Consider the following 16,233-nt stretch of genomic DNA (forward strand, 5'->3'; position numbering starts at 1 on the left):
ATATGTTGCATACTTTTCTACATAAGGGTTTGGACCCAAAGAATTTGTTCTCTGGCCTTGGCCTACATTACTGGTAAATGTGGAACTGTGAACATGCTCTACGCTTTCACCCTTTTCCTCTTTTACTAAACTAAAAAGGAGAAATATTAAATAAATGAATCAAACTCAAAGGGCATAAATGGGCCAGGATGAGAAAAACTAGAGACGAATATAAAGAAATCATCAAGAAATCAAATAGGAATTCAAAATTAAAAAAATATTCAGAGTGGTGAGCATGTGGAATTCAGAACCACAGTGCGTAGATGAGGAACGAGTACGGATGCATTTAAAAGGAGGCTTAAAAGCATATAATTGAGAAGGGATGCATCTACATCTGGAGGAGGAAAGTTGGGAGGAGGCTTGAGCAGAATATAAATACCTGCATGCAATGGTTGGGTTGAAAAGTCTGTTTCTGTGCTATATATTTAATGTACTTTTATGAATCACTGCTAATTCCCCACCAACTCTTTCAGGTTTGCTACACTGAATGTGGAAGTTCAAACACTAGGGTAGCTCGTCAATAATAATCAAGGTGAAAACTATATTTGTCCCTACAGCAGATATAATCAAGATTTCATTCATTCAGGATGGAAAACTAATTTGTGCTCACCTTTTAATCTGGGCGTGGGCGTGCCAGGTTCACCTTTCCTGCTGCTTCTGCTTCGCTCTGAGCAATTGTCTCTGTACCCTCTGTCACTTCGCTCTGATGTGTCTCTGTCCTTTTTTCGAGAGGAACTCGACCTACTACATTCTCGATCAGCTATAAAAATGAAAGCAAATTATATACACTGCAAGAAAGGAGTTAATTTTCATTATCAAGTTATCCAATCATGCTACATTAGAATTCTTTTGGCAGGGTAAATGAGTCACAATTTCTACTTTATTCAGGATCTACTGAAGATGCTTAGCAATTCTTTATTTTTGTGTACTACTCATTTTCTTAAACAGGATTTCTTTTGCAAAGAGCATACAAACTTAAGAGTGAGCCAGCAAATAAAGCTCCAAAGTAGTATAAGGACAGAACTAAAGTCTCCGTATCCAAATTGTCATATTACAGATCTCCCAACAGTCAGCATGAAGTGGAGGAACTGATATGTGAGCAGGTTATGGGAAGATGTAAAAACAGCAGGGTTGTTGTGATGGGCGATTTTAACTTCCACAACATACACTTGGATTCCTTTAATGCCAGGGGCTTGGACGGGGCAGGGTTTGTTCAGTGTGTCGAAGAGTGCTTCTTGAGACAATATGTAGATAGTCCAACTCGGGAAGGGGCTATCTTAGAGCTGGTTCTGGGAAACAAGCCCGGACAGGTGATTGATGTCTCAGTGGGGGACCAGTTTGGGAACAGTGATCACAATTCTAAAAGTTTCAAGATACTTGTAGAAAAGGATAGAAGTAGTCCCAGAGTGAAAGTACTAAACTGGGGGAAGGCTAACTACAACAGTGTTAGGCAGGAGTTAGGCAATGTAGACTGGGAGCGGCTGTTTGAGGGTAAATCCACATCTGATATGTGGGAGTCTTTTAAAAGTCAAGTTGTTAACAATCTAGGACAAGTATGTCCCTATAAAAATGAAGGATAAAGATGACAAGATTCAGGAATCCTGGATGACAAGAGAGATTGTGAGCTTAGTGGAAAAGAAGGAGGAGGCATCAATTTCAGGAAATTGAAAATGGATAAGGCTCTTGAGGAATACAAAGATAGCGGGAAAGGCTTAAACAGGGACTGAGGAGGGCAAAAAGGGGCCATGAAATGTCCTTGGCAGGCAGGACTAAGGAGAATCCCAAGGGTTTTTATGCGCATATAAGGAGGAAGAGGGTAGCTAAGGAAAGGGTAGGTCCACAGAAGGACAGTGGAGGAAATTTGTGTGTGGAGCCAGATGAGGTGGGTGAAGTCCTTAACGAGTACTTTGCATCAGTATTCACAAAGGAGAAGGATGTGATGGATGGTGAGTGTCACAAGGAGGATGTTGACATTCTCGGACATGTTGAGATAAAAAGGAAGAAGGTATTGGAGGTTTTAGAAAACTTTAAGGTGGACAAGTTCCCAGGGCCAGATAGGGTGTATCCCAGAACATTGAGAGGGGCGAGGGAAGAAATTGCTGAGGCGTTGGCCAAAATCTTTGTATCCTCTTCAGCCACGGGCAAGGTACCAGAGGATTGGAGAATAGCTAACATTGTGCCCTTCTGTTTAAGAAGGGCAGAAGAGACAATCCGGGAAATTACAGGTCTGAGAGCCTTACATCAGCGGTGGGGAAATTATTGGAGAAGATTCTTAGGGACAGGATGCACTCACACCTGGAAGAGAATAGGCTAATTAGCGATAGGTAGCATGCTTTTGTGAAGGGGAGGTCGTGTCTCACAAACTTGATTGAGTTCTTTGAGGAAGTGACAAGAAAGATTGACCAGGGCAGGGTACTGGGTGTTGTATACATGGACTTTAGTAAAGCCTTCAATAAGGTTCCTCATGGCAGGCTGATACAGAAGGTGAAGTCATATGGGATCCGAGGTGAGCTGGTCAGATGGATACAAAACTGGCTTGAGCACAGAAAGCAAAGTATAGCAGTGGAAGAGTACTTTTCAAACTGGAGGTCTCTGACAAGCAGTATTCCACCGGAAGGATGTTGGTGCATTGGAAAGGGTGCAGAAGAGATTTACCATGTTGCCTGGTTTGGAGGATATGGACTATAAAGAAAGGTTGAACAAACTTGGATTGTTTTCATTGGAGCGCGGAGGGATTAGGAGGGACCCAATAGAGGTTTACAAGACAGGCTTGGATAGAGTGGATAGCCAGAGTCTTTTTCCCAGGGTCAAAGGATCAATTACTCAAGGACATAGATTGAAAGTGAGAGGGGGAAGTTTAAAAGAGATGTAAGGGGCAAGTTTTTCACACAGAGGGTGGTGAATGCCTGAAACGCACTGCCAGAGGAGGTGGTGGGAGCAGATTATGTAACAATGTTCAAGAGGCATCTGGATAGACACATGAATAGACAGGGACCCGTACAGGCAAGAAAATATTAGATTAGAGAGACATCTGTGTCAGCACAGGCTTGGTGGGCCGAAGGGCCTGTTCCTGTGCTGTACTGTTCTTTGTTCTTAAAGATACCACCAACATGTCTCCTGTTCCACCAGAGTCCCAAACATCCTAGACCACCGCTACACAAATATCAAAAATGTCTACTGCTCTATCGCCCGCCCACACTTTGGTAAATCAGACCACAAGGCTGTGCTCCTGCTCCCGGCTTACAAGCAAACACTGTAAGGAGAGAATCCGTCAAAGAAAGTTGTGCAATGTTGGTCTAAGGAATCGCTTGATCTCCTACAGGACTGCTTAGAGTCATAGACTGGTCAGTATTTAAAAACTCTGCGACCAGCCTGAACGAGTACGCCACTACAATAATTGACTTCATTAGTAAGTGTATAAAAGACTGTGTCAAAGAAGCAAATCCGCGTGTTTCCCAACCGGAAACCATGGATGAACAGGGATATCCACTACTTGCTGAAGTCCAGATCTGAGGCGTTCAAGTCAGGCAACACTGACCTATACAAGAAAGGCAGATATGATCTACCGAGATCCATCAAAGACGCCAAAAGTCAGTACCGGACCAAGCTAGAGTCCCAGCATTGCCACAAGGACCTCCGCTGACTATGGCATGGCCTGCAAGACGTAACAGGCTACAAGATGAAGACAGGTAAAATCGTCGGCTCCAATGCACCCCTCCCCAATGAGCTCAACGCATTCTATGCCCGTTTTGAGCAAGAGGTCAGTGAGAGCACGTCCTCCATCCCGGAAGACGAACCTGTATCCGAGGTCACCATTGCCGATGTTAGAGCAGCCTTCTCAAAAGTCAACCCACTGAAAGCAACTGGCCCAGATGGGATACCCGGACGGGCACTCAGGTCCTGCATGGACCAGCTGGCAGGGGTATTCGCAGAAATCTCCAACCTTTCTTTACACCAATCTGAGGTTCCTATCTGCTTTAAGAAGACGACCATCATTCCAGCGCCAAAGAAAAGCCACCAGGCAGCGTGCCTTAATGAGTATTGTCCGGTGGCTCTGGCATCCATCATTATGAAGTGCTTCGAAAGGTTAGTCATGGCACAAATCAATTCCATTCAGGGTCATGAACAAAGCCCAGTCCATCACTCAAACCAGCCTCCCATCCATCGACTTTGTCTACACTTCACGCTGCCTTGGAAAAACAGCCAGCACAATTAAGAACACCACGCACCCCAGACATACTCTCTTCCACCTTCTTCCATCCAGAAAAAGATACAAAAGCATGCGGACATGTACCAACCGACTCAAAAACTGCTTCTTTCCTGCTGCCATCAGACTTTTGAATGGACCTACCTCGCATTAAGTTGATCTTTCTCTACACCCTAGCTATGACTGTAACATTCTGCACTCTCTCGTTTCCTTCTCTATGTACGGTATGTTTTGTTTGTTTAGCGCACAACAAACAATACTTTTCACTGTATGCTAATACATGTGACAATAATAAATCAAATCAAAATGCATGTAGCATTCAGAACAAAATGAATGAATTGAGAGCTGAAATAGAAATAAATACATATGATCTGATAGTTATTACAGAGGCATGGCTGCAAGATGGCAATGACTGGGACCTGAATATTCAAGGGTTCATGACATTTCATAAGGAAAAGCTAGGAAAGGAAGAGGAGTAGCTCTGTTAATTAAGGACAGCATTACAGAGAGAGATGACTTAGTTCCAAAGACCAAGATGCAGAGTAAGTTTGGATAGAGACAAGAAATAGGAAAGGGAGGAAGTCACTTGTGTGTGTAGTTTATAGGCTCCCTAACTATACTGTGGGATGGGTGTACAGGAGGAAATAATGGGAGGGTTGTGACAAAGGTACAGCAATAATCATGGATCAGATTGGCAAAGATGGCCTGGAAGATGAGTTCCTAAGGTGCTTTTGGGACAGCTTCTTAGCGCAGCACTTTCTACAGCCAGCTAAACAGGTTATTTTAGATCTGGTCATGTATGAGACAGGATTAATTATTGTTTATAAACCTCCAGATATGAATCGTTGCTAGGGAAAATATGAATGCTTACTCTATCAATCTTTAAGACATTACCCCTCTTTGTCCATATCTTTGAAACTAAAAAGCTACTGATTAGCAATATAACTATGCTTCAATATGTGACGGAAGGGGAAACAGTATAAATGCTAAACAACCAAATGTAATTCCAAAGAAAGCTTTGAGTAGGGGCTCTGTAAAGGTCCAAATGCCCTGTGAAAAATATTTTGTTCTCTTAATATTAAAATATATGAGCTATCCAGTTATAAATAATATTGGACCAGATTTTGCAGCAGAAATAACAATGAAGCTGACATATTCACCATTATTTATGTGGAAATTGGGCAGCAACATTTGGAAATGGTCCATGTCCAGTTAAACATGGAAACCCATAGGTTGTTGTCCATGACATGATGTTCCTCCCAAAGAAAACAACATTTATGGTCTAGCACCCTATTCAAATACACTAAACAGCGTGAAGTTGTTGTACTTACCTCATAGACAGAGACTACAGACTAAATCCACCAGAACAAGTTAACACACATCCTTTCCAGGGAAAGTGTCCTTTTAACAGCACGGTTTGTCTTAATTATTGCCAAACAACCTCTTGGACATTGAACATTGCCTTTAATAAGTATGGAGCCTCATTTCATTTTTAAAAAATGAAATGCTTTACCTGTTTCCAGAGGGTGCGGTGTATTTTGGTTCTAATCTACAGTAAAATCATTCCCGAGAAAATATATGGCTATGTGTAATGAACAGCTTGGGCCATTTGTTCACCACTGCAAGGGAAACCTGGCGGGATGGGAAAACCATGGCACAGTGGTTAGCACGGCTGCCTCACAACGCCAGGGTCCCAGGTTCCAGTCCTGGCTCGGGTCACTGTCTGCGTTTGCACATTCTCCCCGTGTCTGCGTGGGTTTCCTCCGGGTGCTCCGGTTTCCTCCCACAGTCTGAAAGACATGCTGGTTAGGTGCATTGACCTGAACAGGTGCCGGAGTGTGGTGACGAGGGGAATTTCACAGTAACTTCATTACAGTGTTAATGTAAGCCTTACTTGTGATTAGTAAATAAACTTCACTTTACTTTACTGGCTCATTCATATTTTCTAAGATTTGATTTCAAAAATAGAATTTTCCCCTCTTGCTGTATGGATTTGAATTACATGAGGTAGAGATGCTGGCGTTGGACTGGGGTAAACACATTAAGAAGTCTCACAACACCAGGTTAAAGTCCAACAGGTTTATTTGGTAGCACAAGCTTTCGGAGTGCTACCAAATAAACCTGTTGGACTTTAACCTGGTGCTGTGAGACTTCTAACTTTGAATTACATAACAGTGTTATTAAAGATTGATAATGTTCTCTATGAACTTGATTAGAAATAAATAGTGACAGCCAATGGAAAACTATAAGTTTTTTTTGATATGAAAGATGTTACTTTCAAATATCAACCTATTTGGACTTTTGATTTGTTTCACTTGAATTGAATTCTCTCCACATATACAATCAGCAATAAAACAATATTCCATGCAGTCTTATTGTAAATAAATATAAACTATTTTTTAAAAGCAGCTCCAATTAAGTATCCAGTGCAATCATAGATACCTTCTTGGGTTCATTAGCACTATTCACTCCTTGAGCAGTATGCCAACCCAGAAAAATTCACCTCAAAGAACAACAAAGAACAATACAGCACAGGAACAGGCCCTTCGGCCTTCCAAGTCCGCGCCGCTCCCTGGTCCAAACTAGACCATTCTTTTGTATCCCTCCATTCCCACTCCGTTCATGTGGCTATCTCGATAAGTCTTAAACGTTCCCAGTGTGTCCGCCTCCACCACCTTGCCCGGCAGCGCATTCCAGGCCCCTACCACCCTCTGTGTAAAATACGTCCTTCTGATATCCGTGTTAAACCTCCCCCCCTCACCTTGAACCTATGACCCCTCTTGAACGTCACCACCGACCTGGGAAAAAGCTTCCCACCGTTCACCCTATCTATGCCTTTCATAATTTTATACACCTCTATTAGGTCACCCCTCATCCTCCTGAGAGCTAAGTTTAATTCAACAGTAGCATTTTAATATATAAAGCCCCCAAGTGAAAGCATAGTCCGGAATCTCAAAATGTGACAGCAACATTAAAGAAAATACAGAAAATCTGATGCCCCATTTCAGCTACATTTAAATGTCAATGAAAACAATGAGAAGTTTTATCACAATCCCTCTTGACTCACAGTCACGGTCTCTGCTGCGATCCCTTTTCTTTTCCTTCTCATTGTCCTTTGATGATGCATAAACTCCATGTTCACGACGATCCCGCTCTCTTTGCCGATGCCGTTCCTTAAATTCTTCGCTAACCCCACCCGTGTGGGAAGGCGTTTCTGCACCAGAGGTACGATAGTACCTACAACAAAAGGTCATTTTTTAGCTGCGCACGCGACAATAGATAGCAACAACAACTTAACATCAGCAACTCAAATGCTGGTCATTCAATTGTAAATCATAGAATTGTAAAGTTTCATCAAGCACTTAGTGCAATCAATCTCTCAGATAGCAATCCCTAGAATTGAGCATGAAAATAGAAAATTTAATGCAAAGATTAATGTATAGTAGCCCCTTCCATTTACAAAAAATGTTTTTAATTGGTTAGTTTAGCTATATTTGTGATTGAATTAAAAATAAATCCAATAATCAGTTCAGCTCCACATCCCTTCAAAATATTTGCATTCATCTATTTCGGGTCTTGAGTAACCACTGTGCCACTGTTCCGCCCATCTTGGAAAAAAAGTTGACACTAACCTTCATTAAAAATCACACAAATAATGGATTTCATAAAAATTCCTCTGCATTCCTAAAATAGGTTGAATTATTCAAGTTGAAGTGACAAGCAGCAGATGGCAAGAGAGGCTGAAAATCATTCTAGTTGGCAAAATCACTGAAAGAAAACTGCTTCTGTCCAGTTGCTAACTTCACTGATATGGGGCACAAAAATGTTTTCTGTCAAAGATTTCAAATGAAAAATCATACCATTACACATTAGGACAAATATAACAGAAGGCAATATTAGAACGTGTAATGGATTCTAAAAAATCTTCCCACTGACGAACAAAATGAAATGCAAGAGCATGCCATTTTCGCAGAGAAGTATCCACTCAATGTCACCACTGTTATCTGATCTCTTTAATAAATAAAGAATGCCTATCTTAAAAATAGGAGTATGAAAAGCACCTAGTGATAGGTCATCTAAAAGCCATTTTAGTATGTCTCTGATCCACATTTCAACACACTATCACAAACAACTTATCTTGGATAGTAAATGATTAGCTACATAGACTTTCCCGTAAGGAAATAGAAAGACGCATGCAAATAAATGCTTTATCTATTCTACCCCTCAACTTCAACAGTTAAAGGTTTGCTTACATTGGTCAGCTATGGTAAATGCACTTCAAAGTAACCAATTCAATATGAAGGGCACTGGGATGCTGTGAACTATACAAGAAGGTTCTATGTAAATCCAAGTTCTTTCCTTTCCTGAAAGGATTGAAGTAGAACATGTACACAAACAGTTAATCCGTTCATGTTCCTCTTTCTTGAAAAATGATTACATTGAATATTCAGAAGACTATGCTGCTCTTGGTAACTCGATAATGTAGTTAGCATTGGGTAATCTCCACATGGGAGAAATTATGGATACAAACCCTCACCTTAGTCCAATCGCCAAGCCATTGCGAGGTCACCATTTCTTGCAAAAGCAGAGCCTATATACTTGACTGTGCTCATATTCATGGAACGTCAATGCCAAAACTTACAGCAACAACAAAAGGGTTTCCAAACCCTTCAAGAAGTAATACCTCCACTCCACCAATCAAATCTACAACTGTTTGCAGATACATACATATTTATCTTTCGTGTGTTTTGGGATTTCAACTGATTAAAGAATAACTCATCCTTGGACTCATTAGGAAAAATGGAGAACTGTGCCTGAATACATTAACCAATGTAACTTCATAAAAGTTTGAAAGTTCAGTGAATGATTCTGTCAACGCAGCTTTCTGCAACAATACAATGTACCAGAATTCACAAGTATCGCACATCAGTAACATGCTCAAAGTTAACTTGTAAATGATTCACTTTAAAATGCTCCGACAAAGAGAGAAGATCTTCAGCCAATTTAATTGTCCATTAAACTTTCACTTAAAATTATGTCCCCACCTCTCAGGTACGACAAAGCCAGTGCAATGTCAAATTATCTTCGGGGAGTGGAGAGCACCGGACCTGCAAGGGACACTCTTCTGGGAGTGGAGGATAAAGGGTGCGCAAGGCTCGAGGCCCTCACTTACATTTGGGGAGGGAAGAGCACCGGACCTGCAAGGGACATTCTTCTGGGAGCAGGGGATGAAGGGAGCGCGTGTCTCAGGGCTCTCAGGGAGCGCAGAACACTGGACTTGAGGGACACACTTCTGGGAGCGGAAGATAAAGGGAATGCGAGGCTCGGGGACCTGCCGAGGGACTTGCCGCCAAAATGCACGGTCAGTTTGAAAAGCCCAAGAGGGACTCCACAGGAAGGCAGTAAGCTGATTGGTTGGTGAGTAACTGATATTAGGGACCTTCTGTCAATAGCTGAAACTTAAATAACTAAATAACAATTAGGGAACAAAGCTAAAAAGATAAAGGAGTAAAGAAAAAGTGAACCTAAGAGCAGAACCAGGTGGTTAAAAGCCTGTAAGAAAGAGCAGAATGCAAGTTTACATCTCATAAGGAAATCTAGACTGCTGTTTGGGTGAATACCGTTGGGTAGGTACTTACTACTACTATTGGTTATAATTAAGGTATCATTCTGTGTTTCATTTTTTGTAAGAAATATATTCTATAATAACAAAGAGTGGAGAAGGAGGGCTCTGGTTGATATTGTTTGATGTTAAAAGGATCAATTTAACTTAAAGGGGTAAGACATGGCAGGAGAGCTCCAAGCTGTGGTCTGCTATTCTTGTTCCATGTGGGAGACCAGGAACATTTCCAGTTCCTGGACCAGCATATGTACAGGAAGTGTCTCCAGCTGCAACTCCGGGTTTCGGAGCTGAAACAGCATCTGAGGACACTGCGGAGCATCCGAGAGGCGGAGACTATCGTGGATAGCACGTATAGAGAGGTGGTCACACTGCAGACTCAGACTCCACAGGCAGGAAGGGAATTTGGTAACCACCGGATAGAGGAAGAGGACTACTAGGCAGGCAATGCAGAAATCTCCTGTAGCTATTCCCCTGCAAAACAGACATGCTGTTTTGAATACTGTTGAAGGGAATGGCCTCTCAGGGGATAACAGCAGCAAAGTTCACAGCACCATGGTGGGCTCTGCTTCACAGGGGAGGAGGCGTAGAAATGCAACAGTTGCAGGGGATTCAATTGTGAGGGGAATAGATTAGGTGTTTCTGTGGCTGCAAAGGAGACTTCAGGATTGTATGTTGCCTTTCTGGTGCTAGAGTCAAGGATGGCTCAGAGCGGCTGCAAGATATTCTGAAGGGGGAGGGTGAATAGCCAGTTGTCGTGGTACACATTGGTACAAATGACATAGGTTAAAAAAAGGGATGAGGTCCTAAAATCAGAATATAGGGAGCTCGGAAGCAAGTTGAAAAGTAGGACCTCGAAGTTGGTTATCTCAGGATTACTACAGTGGCACGTGCTAGTCAGAATAGAAACAGCAGGATATATAATGAATATGTGGCTGAAAAGATGGTGTGAGGGGGAGGGTGTTAGATTCCTGGGGCATTGGGACCAGTTCTTTGGGAGGTGGGACCTGTACAAACTGGACGGGTTGTCAGTCCCGGGGGGGGGGGGGGGGGGGGGTACTTGCTAGAGTAGCTGGCTGGGGAGGGTTTGAACTAATGTGGCAGGGGGATGGGAATCTATGCAAGGATTCAGAGCAGAGTGAATCAAGAACAAGAGAAAAAGACGGCAAGGAGAATAAGAAAAGTGATAGGCAGAGGAATCAAGGGCCAGAATCAGATAAGAGCGCTGTAAAAGAGGTGGAACGGGACAAGAAACTTTAAAAGGACTAACCTTAAGGTTTTGTACCTGAACGCTCGGGACATTCGAAATAAAACGGATGAATTAGTTGCGCAGATAGATGTAAAGTTGGGATTACGGAGACGTGGCTCCAAGGTGAACAAGGATAGGAACTAAACATTGAGGGCTATTCAGTGTTTAGGAAGGACAGACAGAAAGGAAAAAGTGGTGGAGTTACATTGTTGATTAAAGAAGACAGTGATACAATATTTAGGAAATATATTAGCACAGGTGACGTGGCATCTATACAGGCCGAGTTAAGAAACACCAAGGGGCAAAAAACATTCGCGGGGATGATATGCAAACCACCAAACTGTAGTGGTAATGTTGGGAATAACATGAGATAGGAAATCAGAGCTGCACGTGATAAATGAACATCTGTGATTACGGGTGACTTTAATCTGCGCATAGATTGGGTGAGTCAAATTAGCCACAGTGCAATAGAGGAGGAATTTCTGGAGTGTATACGAGATGGTTTTCTGGACTAATAAACTGAGGAACCAACAAGCGAACAGGTCATTTTGGACTGGGTATTGTGCAAAGAGAAAGGATTTTGTGCATCTAGTTGTGAGAGAACCTTTGGGGATGAGTGACCATAATATGATAGAATTCTTTATAAAGGTGGATAGTGAGGTAGTTGATTCTGAGACCAGGGTCCTGAATCTCAATAAAGGTGACTATGATAGTATGAGACATGAGTTGTCTATGATGGACTGGGAAACATTACAGAAAGGAAGGACAGTGAACAGGCAATGGCAGGCTTTCAAGGAACGAATAGGTGAACTACTAAAGTTGTTTATTCCTATTTGACACAAGAGTGGAAAGGGAACTGTGGCCTAACCATGGCTTACAAGGGAAATTAGAGATAGTATTAGATCCAAAGACGAAGCATACAAACTGGCAAGAAAAAGCAATGGACCAGAGGACTGGGAGCAGTTTCAAATTCAACAAAGGCGGACCAAGGAATTGATTAAGAATGGGAAAATACCGTATGAAAGTAAGTCATTGGGGAACATAAAAACTGACTAAAAATTTCTATGGCCATGTAAAGAGAAAAAGATTGACAAAAATGAATGTTGGCCCCTTACAGTCAGAAACAGAGAATTCATAGCGGGGAACAAGGAAATGGCTGAGGAATTAAATTTGTACTTTGTTTCTGTCTTCACAAAGGAAGACATGAATAATGCATCAGAAGTTCTGAGAGAAACAAGTTTTAGTGAGGAGTTGAAGGAAATCAGCATTAGTAGAAAAATGGTTCTGGGGAAACTAATGGGATTGAAGGCGGATAAATCTCCTGGGCCTGATAATCTTTGTCCCAAAGTACTTAAGGAAGTGGCCCTGGAAATAGCAGATCCATTGGTGGTCATTTTCCAAAAATCTTTGGACTCTGGAATTGTTCCTAGCGATTGGAGGGTAGCTAATGTAAGCCCACTATTCAAAAAGGAGGCAGCGTGAAAACAGGGAACTATAGATCAGTGTCTATAGCCTAACGTCAGAAGTAGAGAGGTTGTTAGAGTCTATTATCAAGGATTTCATAGCACAGCATTTGGAAAGCAGTGGTATAATCACACAAAGTCAGCATAGATTTAGGAAAGGGAAATCATGCTTGACAAATCTACTGGAATTCTTTGAGGATGTAACTAGTAGAGTTGACCAGGGAGAACCGGTGGATGTGGTTTATTTAGACATTCAGAAGGCTTTCAACAATGTCTCATATAGCAGATTACTATGTAAAGTTAAAGCACATGGGATTGCAGATGGTGTCTTGACATGGATAGAAAGCTGGTTAGCAGACAGGAAGCAAAGAGTTGGAATAAATGGGTCTTTTTCCGATTGACAAACAATGACTAGTGGGGTATCGCAGGGATCTGTGTTAGGACCCCAATTGTTCATATTATATATTGATATGGACGAGGGAACTAAATGTATTATCTCCAGATTTGCAGCTGATACAAAGTTCGTTGGGTGGGCGAGCTGTGAGGAGGATGCAGAGATGCTTCAGCGCGATTTGACAGGCTGAGTGGGTGGGCATATGCATGACAGATGCAGTATAATGTGGATAAATGTGAGGTCATCCACTTTGGTAGCAAAAATAGGAAAGCAGATTATTATTAGAATGGGTGCAAATATTATGCAAACCAGCCTAAAATATAATTCTTCAGCGATTTAATATTACCCACATTGCACAGGAACAGTGGTTCGACCAGAGTGGTAAGATTTACAAAAAGGGTAGACGGAGTCAGAATTTTACCGACATGTCATGGCTCCCAACATCAGGAACAATGCAGTAGGTCACATACTATAACAACCCGCCTGACCCCTGCCAACCTTCAAAGGGCTGTTAATATACATGTCGAGGTGCCTTCGAGCTAAATCATGATTTTGTGCATGGAGACACCTTTTATCATCCTAGGTACGATGTGCATCATGGCTGAAAAGAATTGACTAAACAACTAAGAAGAGTGATATTCATCATCCTCCCCCTCTTTTTGAAAGGACGGATGCTTGGAAATAAGTTTTGGATAAACAACGCAGGAAATAACAGGGCAAACATTAAATTAACATAAATTGTAACTGCAGTGCCATACCTCTCTTTTTTCCCACCTCTGCCTACTTTGTCGCCACTTTCCTCATCAGGACCCAAGTCTTCCTTTCCTTCCTCCCAATCTTTATACGATGACACCTTTGATTTCTTTTTTTCTTCTTCTTCTTTCTCTTCCCGCTCTTTTCTTTTCTGGGCTGCCAATTTATCAAGCCCTAGCAGTGAGGTCTTTGGTGCTGGCGCACGAAAGATATGCTGGTCATCTGTGGCACTCTTCTTTTTTATTATTAATCCCCCAGTCTGATTGCCAGGGTCACTGCCCTCCAGCCGGTGAATGGAGTCATCATCATTCATGCTCAATAGCTGCAGCAGGTAATGACCACACCAGTCTGGTTTTGAAAGTTTTTAAGTAAATGCTCCTAAAAACAGGACAAGCAAAGAACATTATTAATGCAAATCTAGACACTGAATTAGCTCAAGCCTTTATTCTTATTCGACTGGACAATTATTTGGGCAGCACAGTGATTAGCACTGCTGCCTCACAGCACCAGGGACCCAGAGTTCACACGTTCTCCCCATGCGTGGGTTTCCTCCGGGTGCTCCGGTTTCCTCCCACAGTCCAAAGATGTGCAGGTTAGGTGGCTCGGCCATGCTAAATTGGCCCTTTGTATCCTAAGATGCGTACGTTAGTGAGATTAGCGAGGTAAATATGGGTTACGGAGATAGGGCCTGGGTCAAATGGCCTCCTGCACGGTAGGGATTCTATGATTAGTTTTCTACACTGAAGTATTAAAGATAGTAACCATAATGATTTGTCACCTAGTTATTTTTACCTGATTTTTCAGAGTGTGTTTAAAATATATAAAGCATTACACCATTGACAGTAAACTGTGATTTAATTCACATGCAAGACCAACATAACTCTCTTTTATTCAACTGTGCTCACACTTCATGCACGCATAAAATCCAACTAATCTTTAAATAAGGCGGCATGGGGAGGAAATAAATTTTATCTATGAACTGATGCTAAATTTGTGACCCTGAAAAGTCATTTTAGCAGTTAAGAATGGATATGTTTGTTAAACAACACCCAAGTATTTAGTATGATGTCAAAAGGCAGCCTTGGTGATGGTGTGGATACATGGTCAGAAGCTCATCTCGGGGTGGGTAGTTAGCACTGCTGCCTCACAGCACCAGGGATCCAGCAACCTTATGAACTGTCAGTCTCCGCTCTAGACAGTTGACAGGAATGCAGTGAATGGCAAGGGAATAGACAATTGCTTCAATCTTCTCAGTATTCAGCTGGAGTAGGTTTCTGTTGGACAGGCAGTCAGATCATTTGGACGCACGCGGAGAGGCTGAGATATGCTGGATGTCGTCAGCACACATGTGGAAGCTGTCACTGAGGGACAACATGTACAGAAATAAAAGGGGACCACACACAGATCCTTGGGGGGGGGGCACCAGAGCTAAGAGTGCAGAGGTGGAAAGAGAAGCTATTGCTGGTGGTGCTCTAGTTACAATTAGACTGATAGAAGTGGAACCAGGTGAAAGCAGTGCCACCCAGCTGGACAACAGTGAAGAGGGGTTGGAAGAAGATGATGTGAACAATGATGTCAAAAGCTGCAGGCTTGTCAAGAATGGCGAGGAGGGAAAGCGCATCTCTGTCACAGCCGCTCCGGCACTGTGGCAGGGGCAGAAATCTGATTGGAGAGATTCAATTATTGAGTTCCAGGAAAAATGGGCGCAAAGATTTGGAAGATCTGTCATATGAGGAGAGGCTAAGTCAGTTAGGATTATATTCACTGGAGTTTGGAAGAGTGAGAGGGGATCTCTTAGAAACTTATAAAATTATAACAGGGTTAGATTCAGAAAGAATGTTCCCGATGGTGGGGGAGTCCAGAACTCGGGGTCATAGTTTGAGGATAAGAGGTAAACCTTTTAGAACTGAGGCGAGGAGGAATTTCTTCACCCAGGGGATGGTGAATGTGTGGAATTCACCACCACACAAAGTGGTCTCATTTCAAGATCAAATTAGATATAGTTCTTGGGGCTAAAGGGATCAAGGGATATGGGGAAGGGGGCGGATCAGGATATTGAATTTGATGATCAGCCATGATGATAATGAATTGCGGAGCAGGCTCGAAGGGCCGAATGGCCTTCTCCCGCTTCTAGTTTCTGCAGAGGTGACAGGCAGCTCAGCTCAGTAAACACGGCGCAGTTCAGGATCAGACCGCACTTGCTGCTTGTGAAGCTGCTGCTTGGAGGGAAAGTGATTGAGGATGAGTAACTGTGTGTGTGTTTAAACAGCGAGCGTGACCATTTTAACAACCCCCCCCTCCCCCTCTAATCCATTCTTTCTCATAGTGACACAGCCCCCATTACCTGTCTGTGAAGTTAATGCTCCCTCACAAATAGCAGCACCTGCTGCGCCCTCTCACGCCAACGCTGAATTCAAATAAAACAACACCGGCTGTCCTCCCCAGCCCGGCGCTGCCGCTGTCCAACAGCCTCGGCTCACAACCCTGCTTCAGCCATTCGGCCTCGTT

The 16,233-nt window shown here is 42.6% G+C and overlaps 1 protein-coding gene across 1 annotated transcript in view; it reads right to left on the reverse strand.

The window, feature by feature from the left end:
• Positions 1-16,206, reverse strand: part of dhx38 (DEAH (Asp-Glu-Ala-His) box polypeptide 38) — a 105,273-nt gene extending 89,067 nt beyond the window's left edge. The window contains exons 1-4 of the mRNA XM_078210651.1: positions 16,070-16,206; positions 13,731-14,103; positions 7,314-7,483; positions 650-799 (exon numbers count right to left, since the gene is read on the reverse strand). Coding sequence (XP_078066777.1) covers positions 650-799; positions 7,314-7,483; positions 13,731-14,038 — 628 coding nt within the window. The 5' untranslated portion in view covers positions 14,039-14,103; positions 16,070-16,206. The remainder of the gene's footprint in view (positions 1-649; positions 800-7,313; positions 7,484-13,730; positions 14,104-16,069) is intronic.
• Between the last annotated feature and the right edge of the window lie 27 nt (positions 16,207-16,233).

Source organism: Mustelus asterias, chromosome 4 (assembly GCF_964213995.1).
Source record: "Mustelus asterias chromosome 4, sMusAst1.hap1.1, whole genome shotgun sequence".
Lineage (NCBI taxonomy): Eukaryota > Metazoa > Chordata > Chondrichthyes > Carcharhiniformes > Triakidae > Mustelus > Mustelus asterias.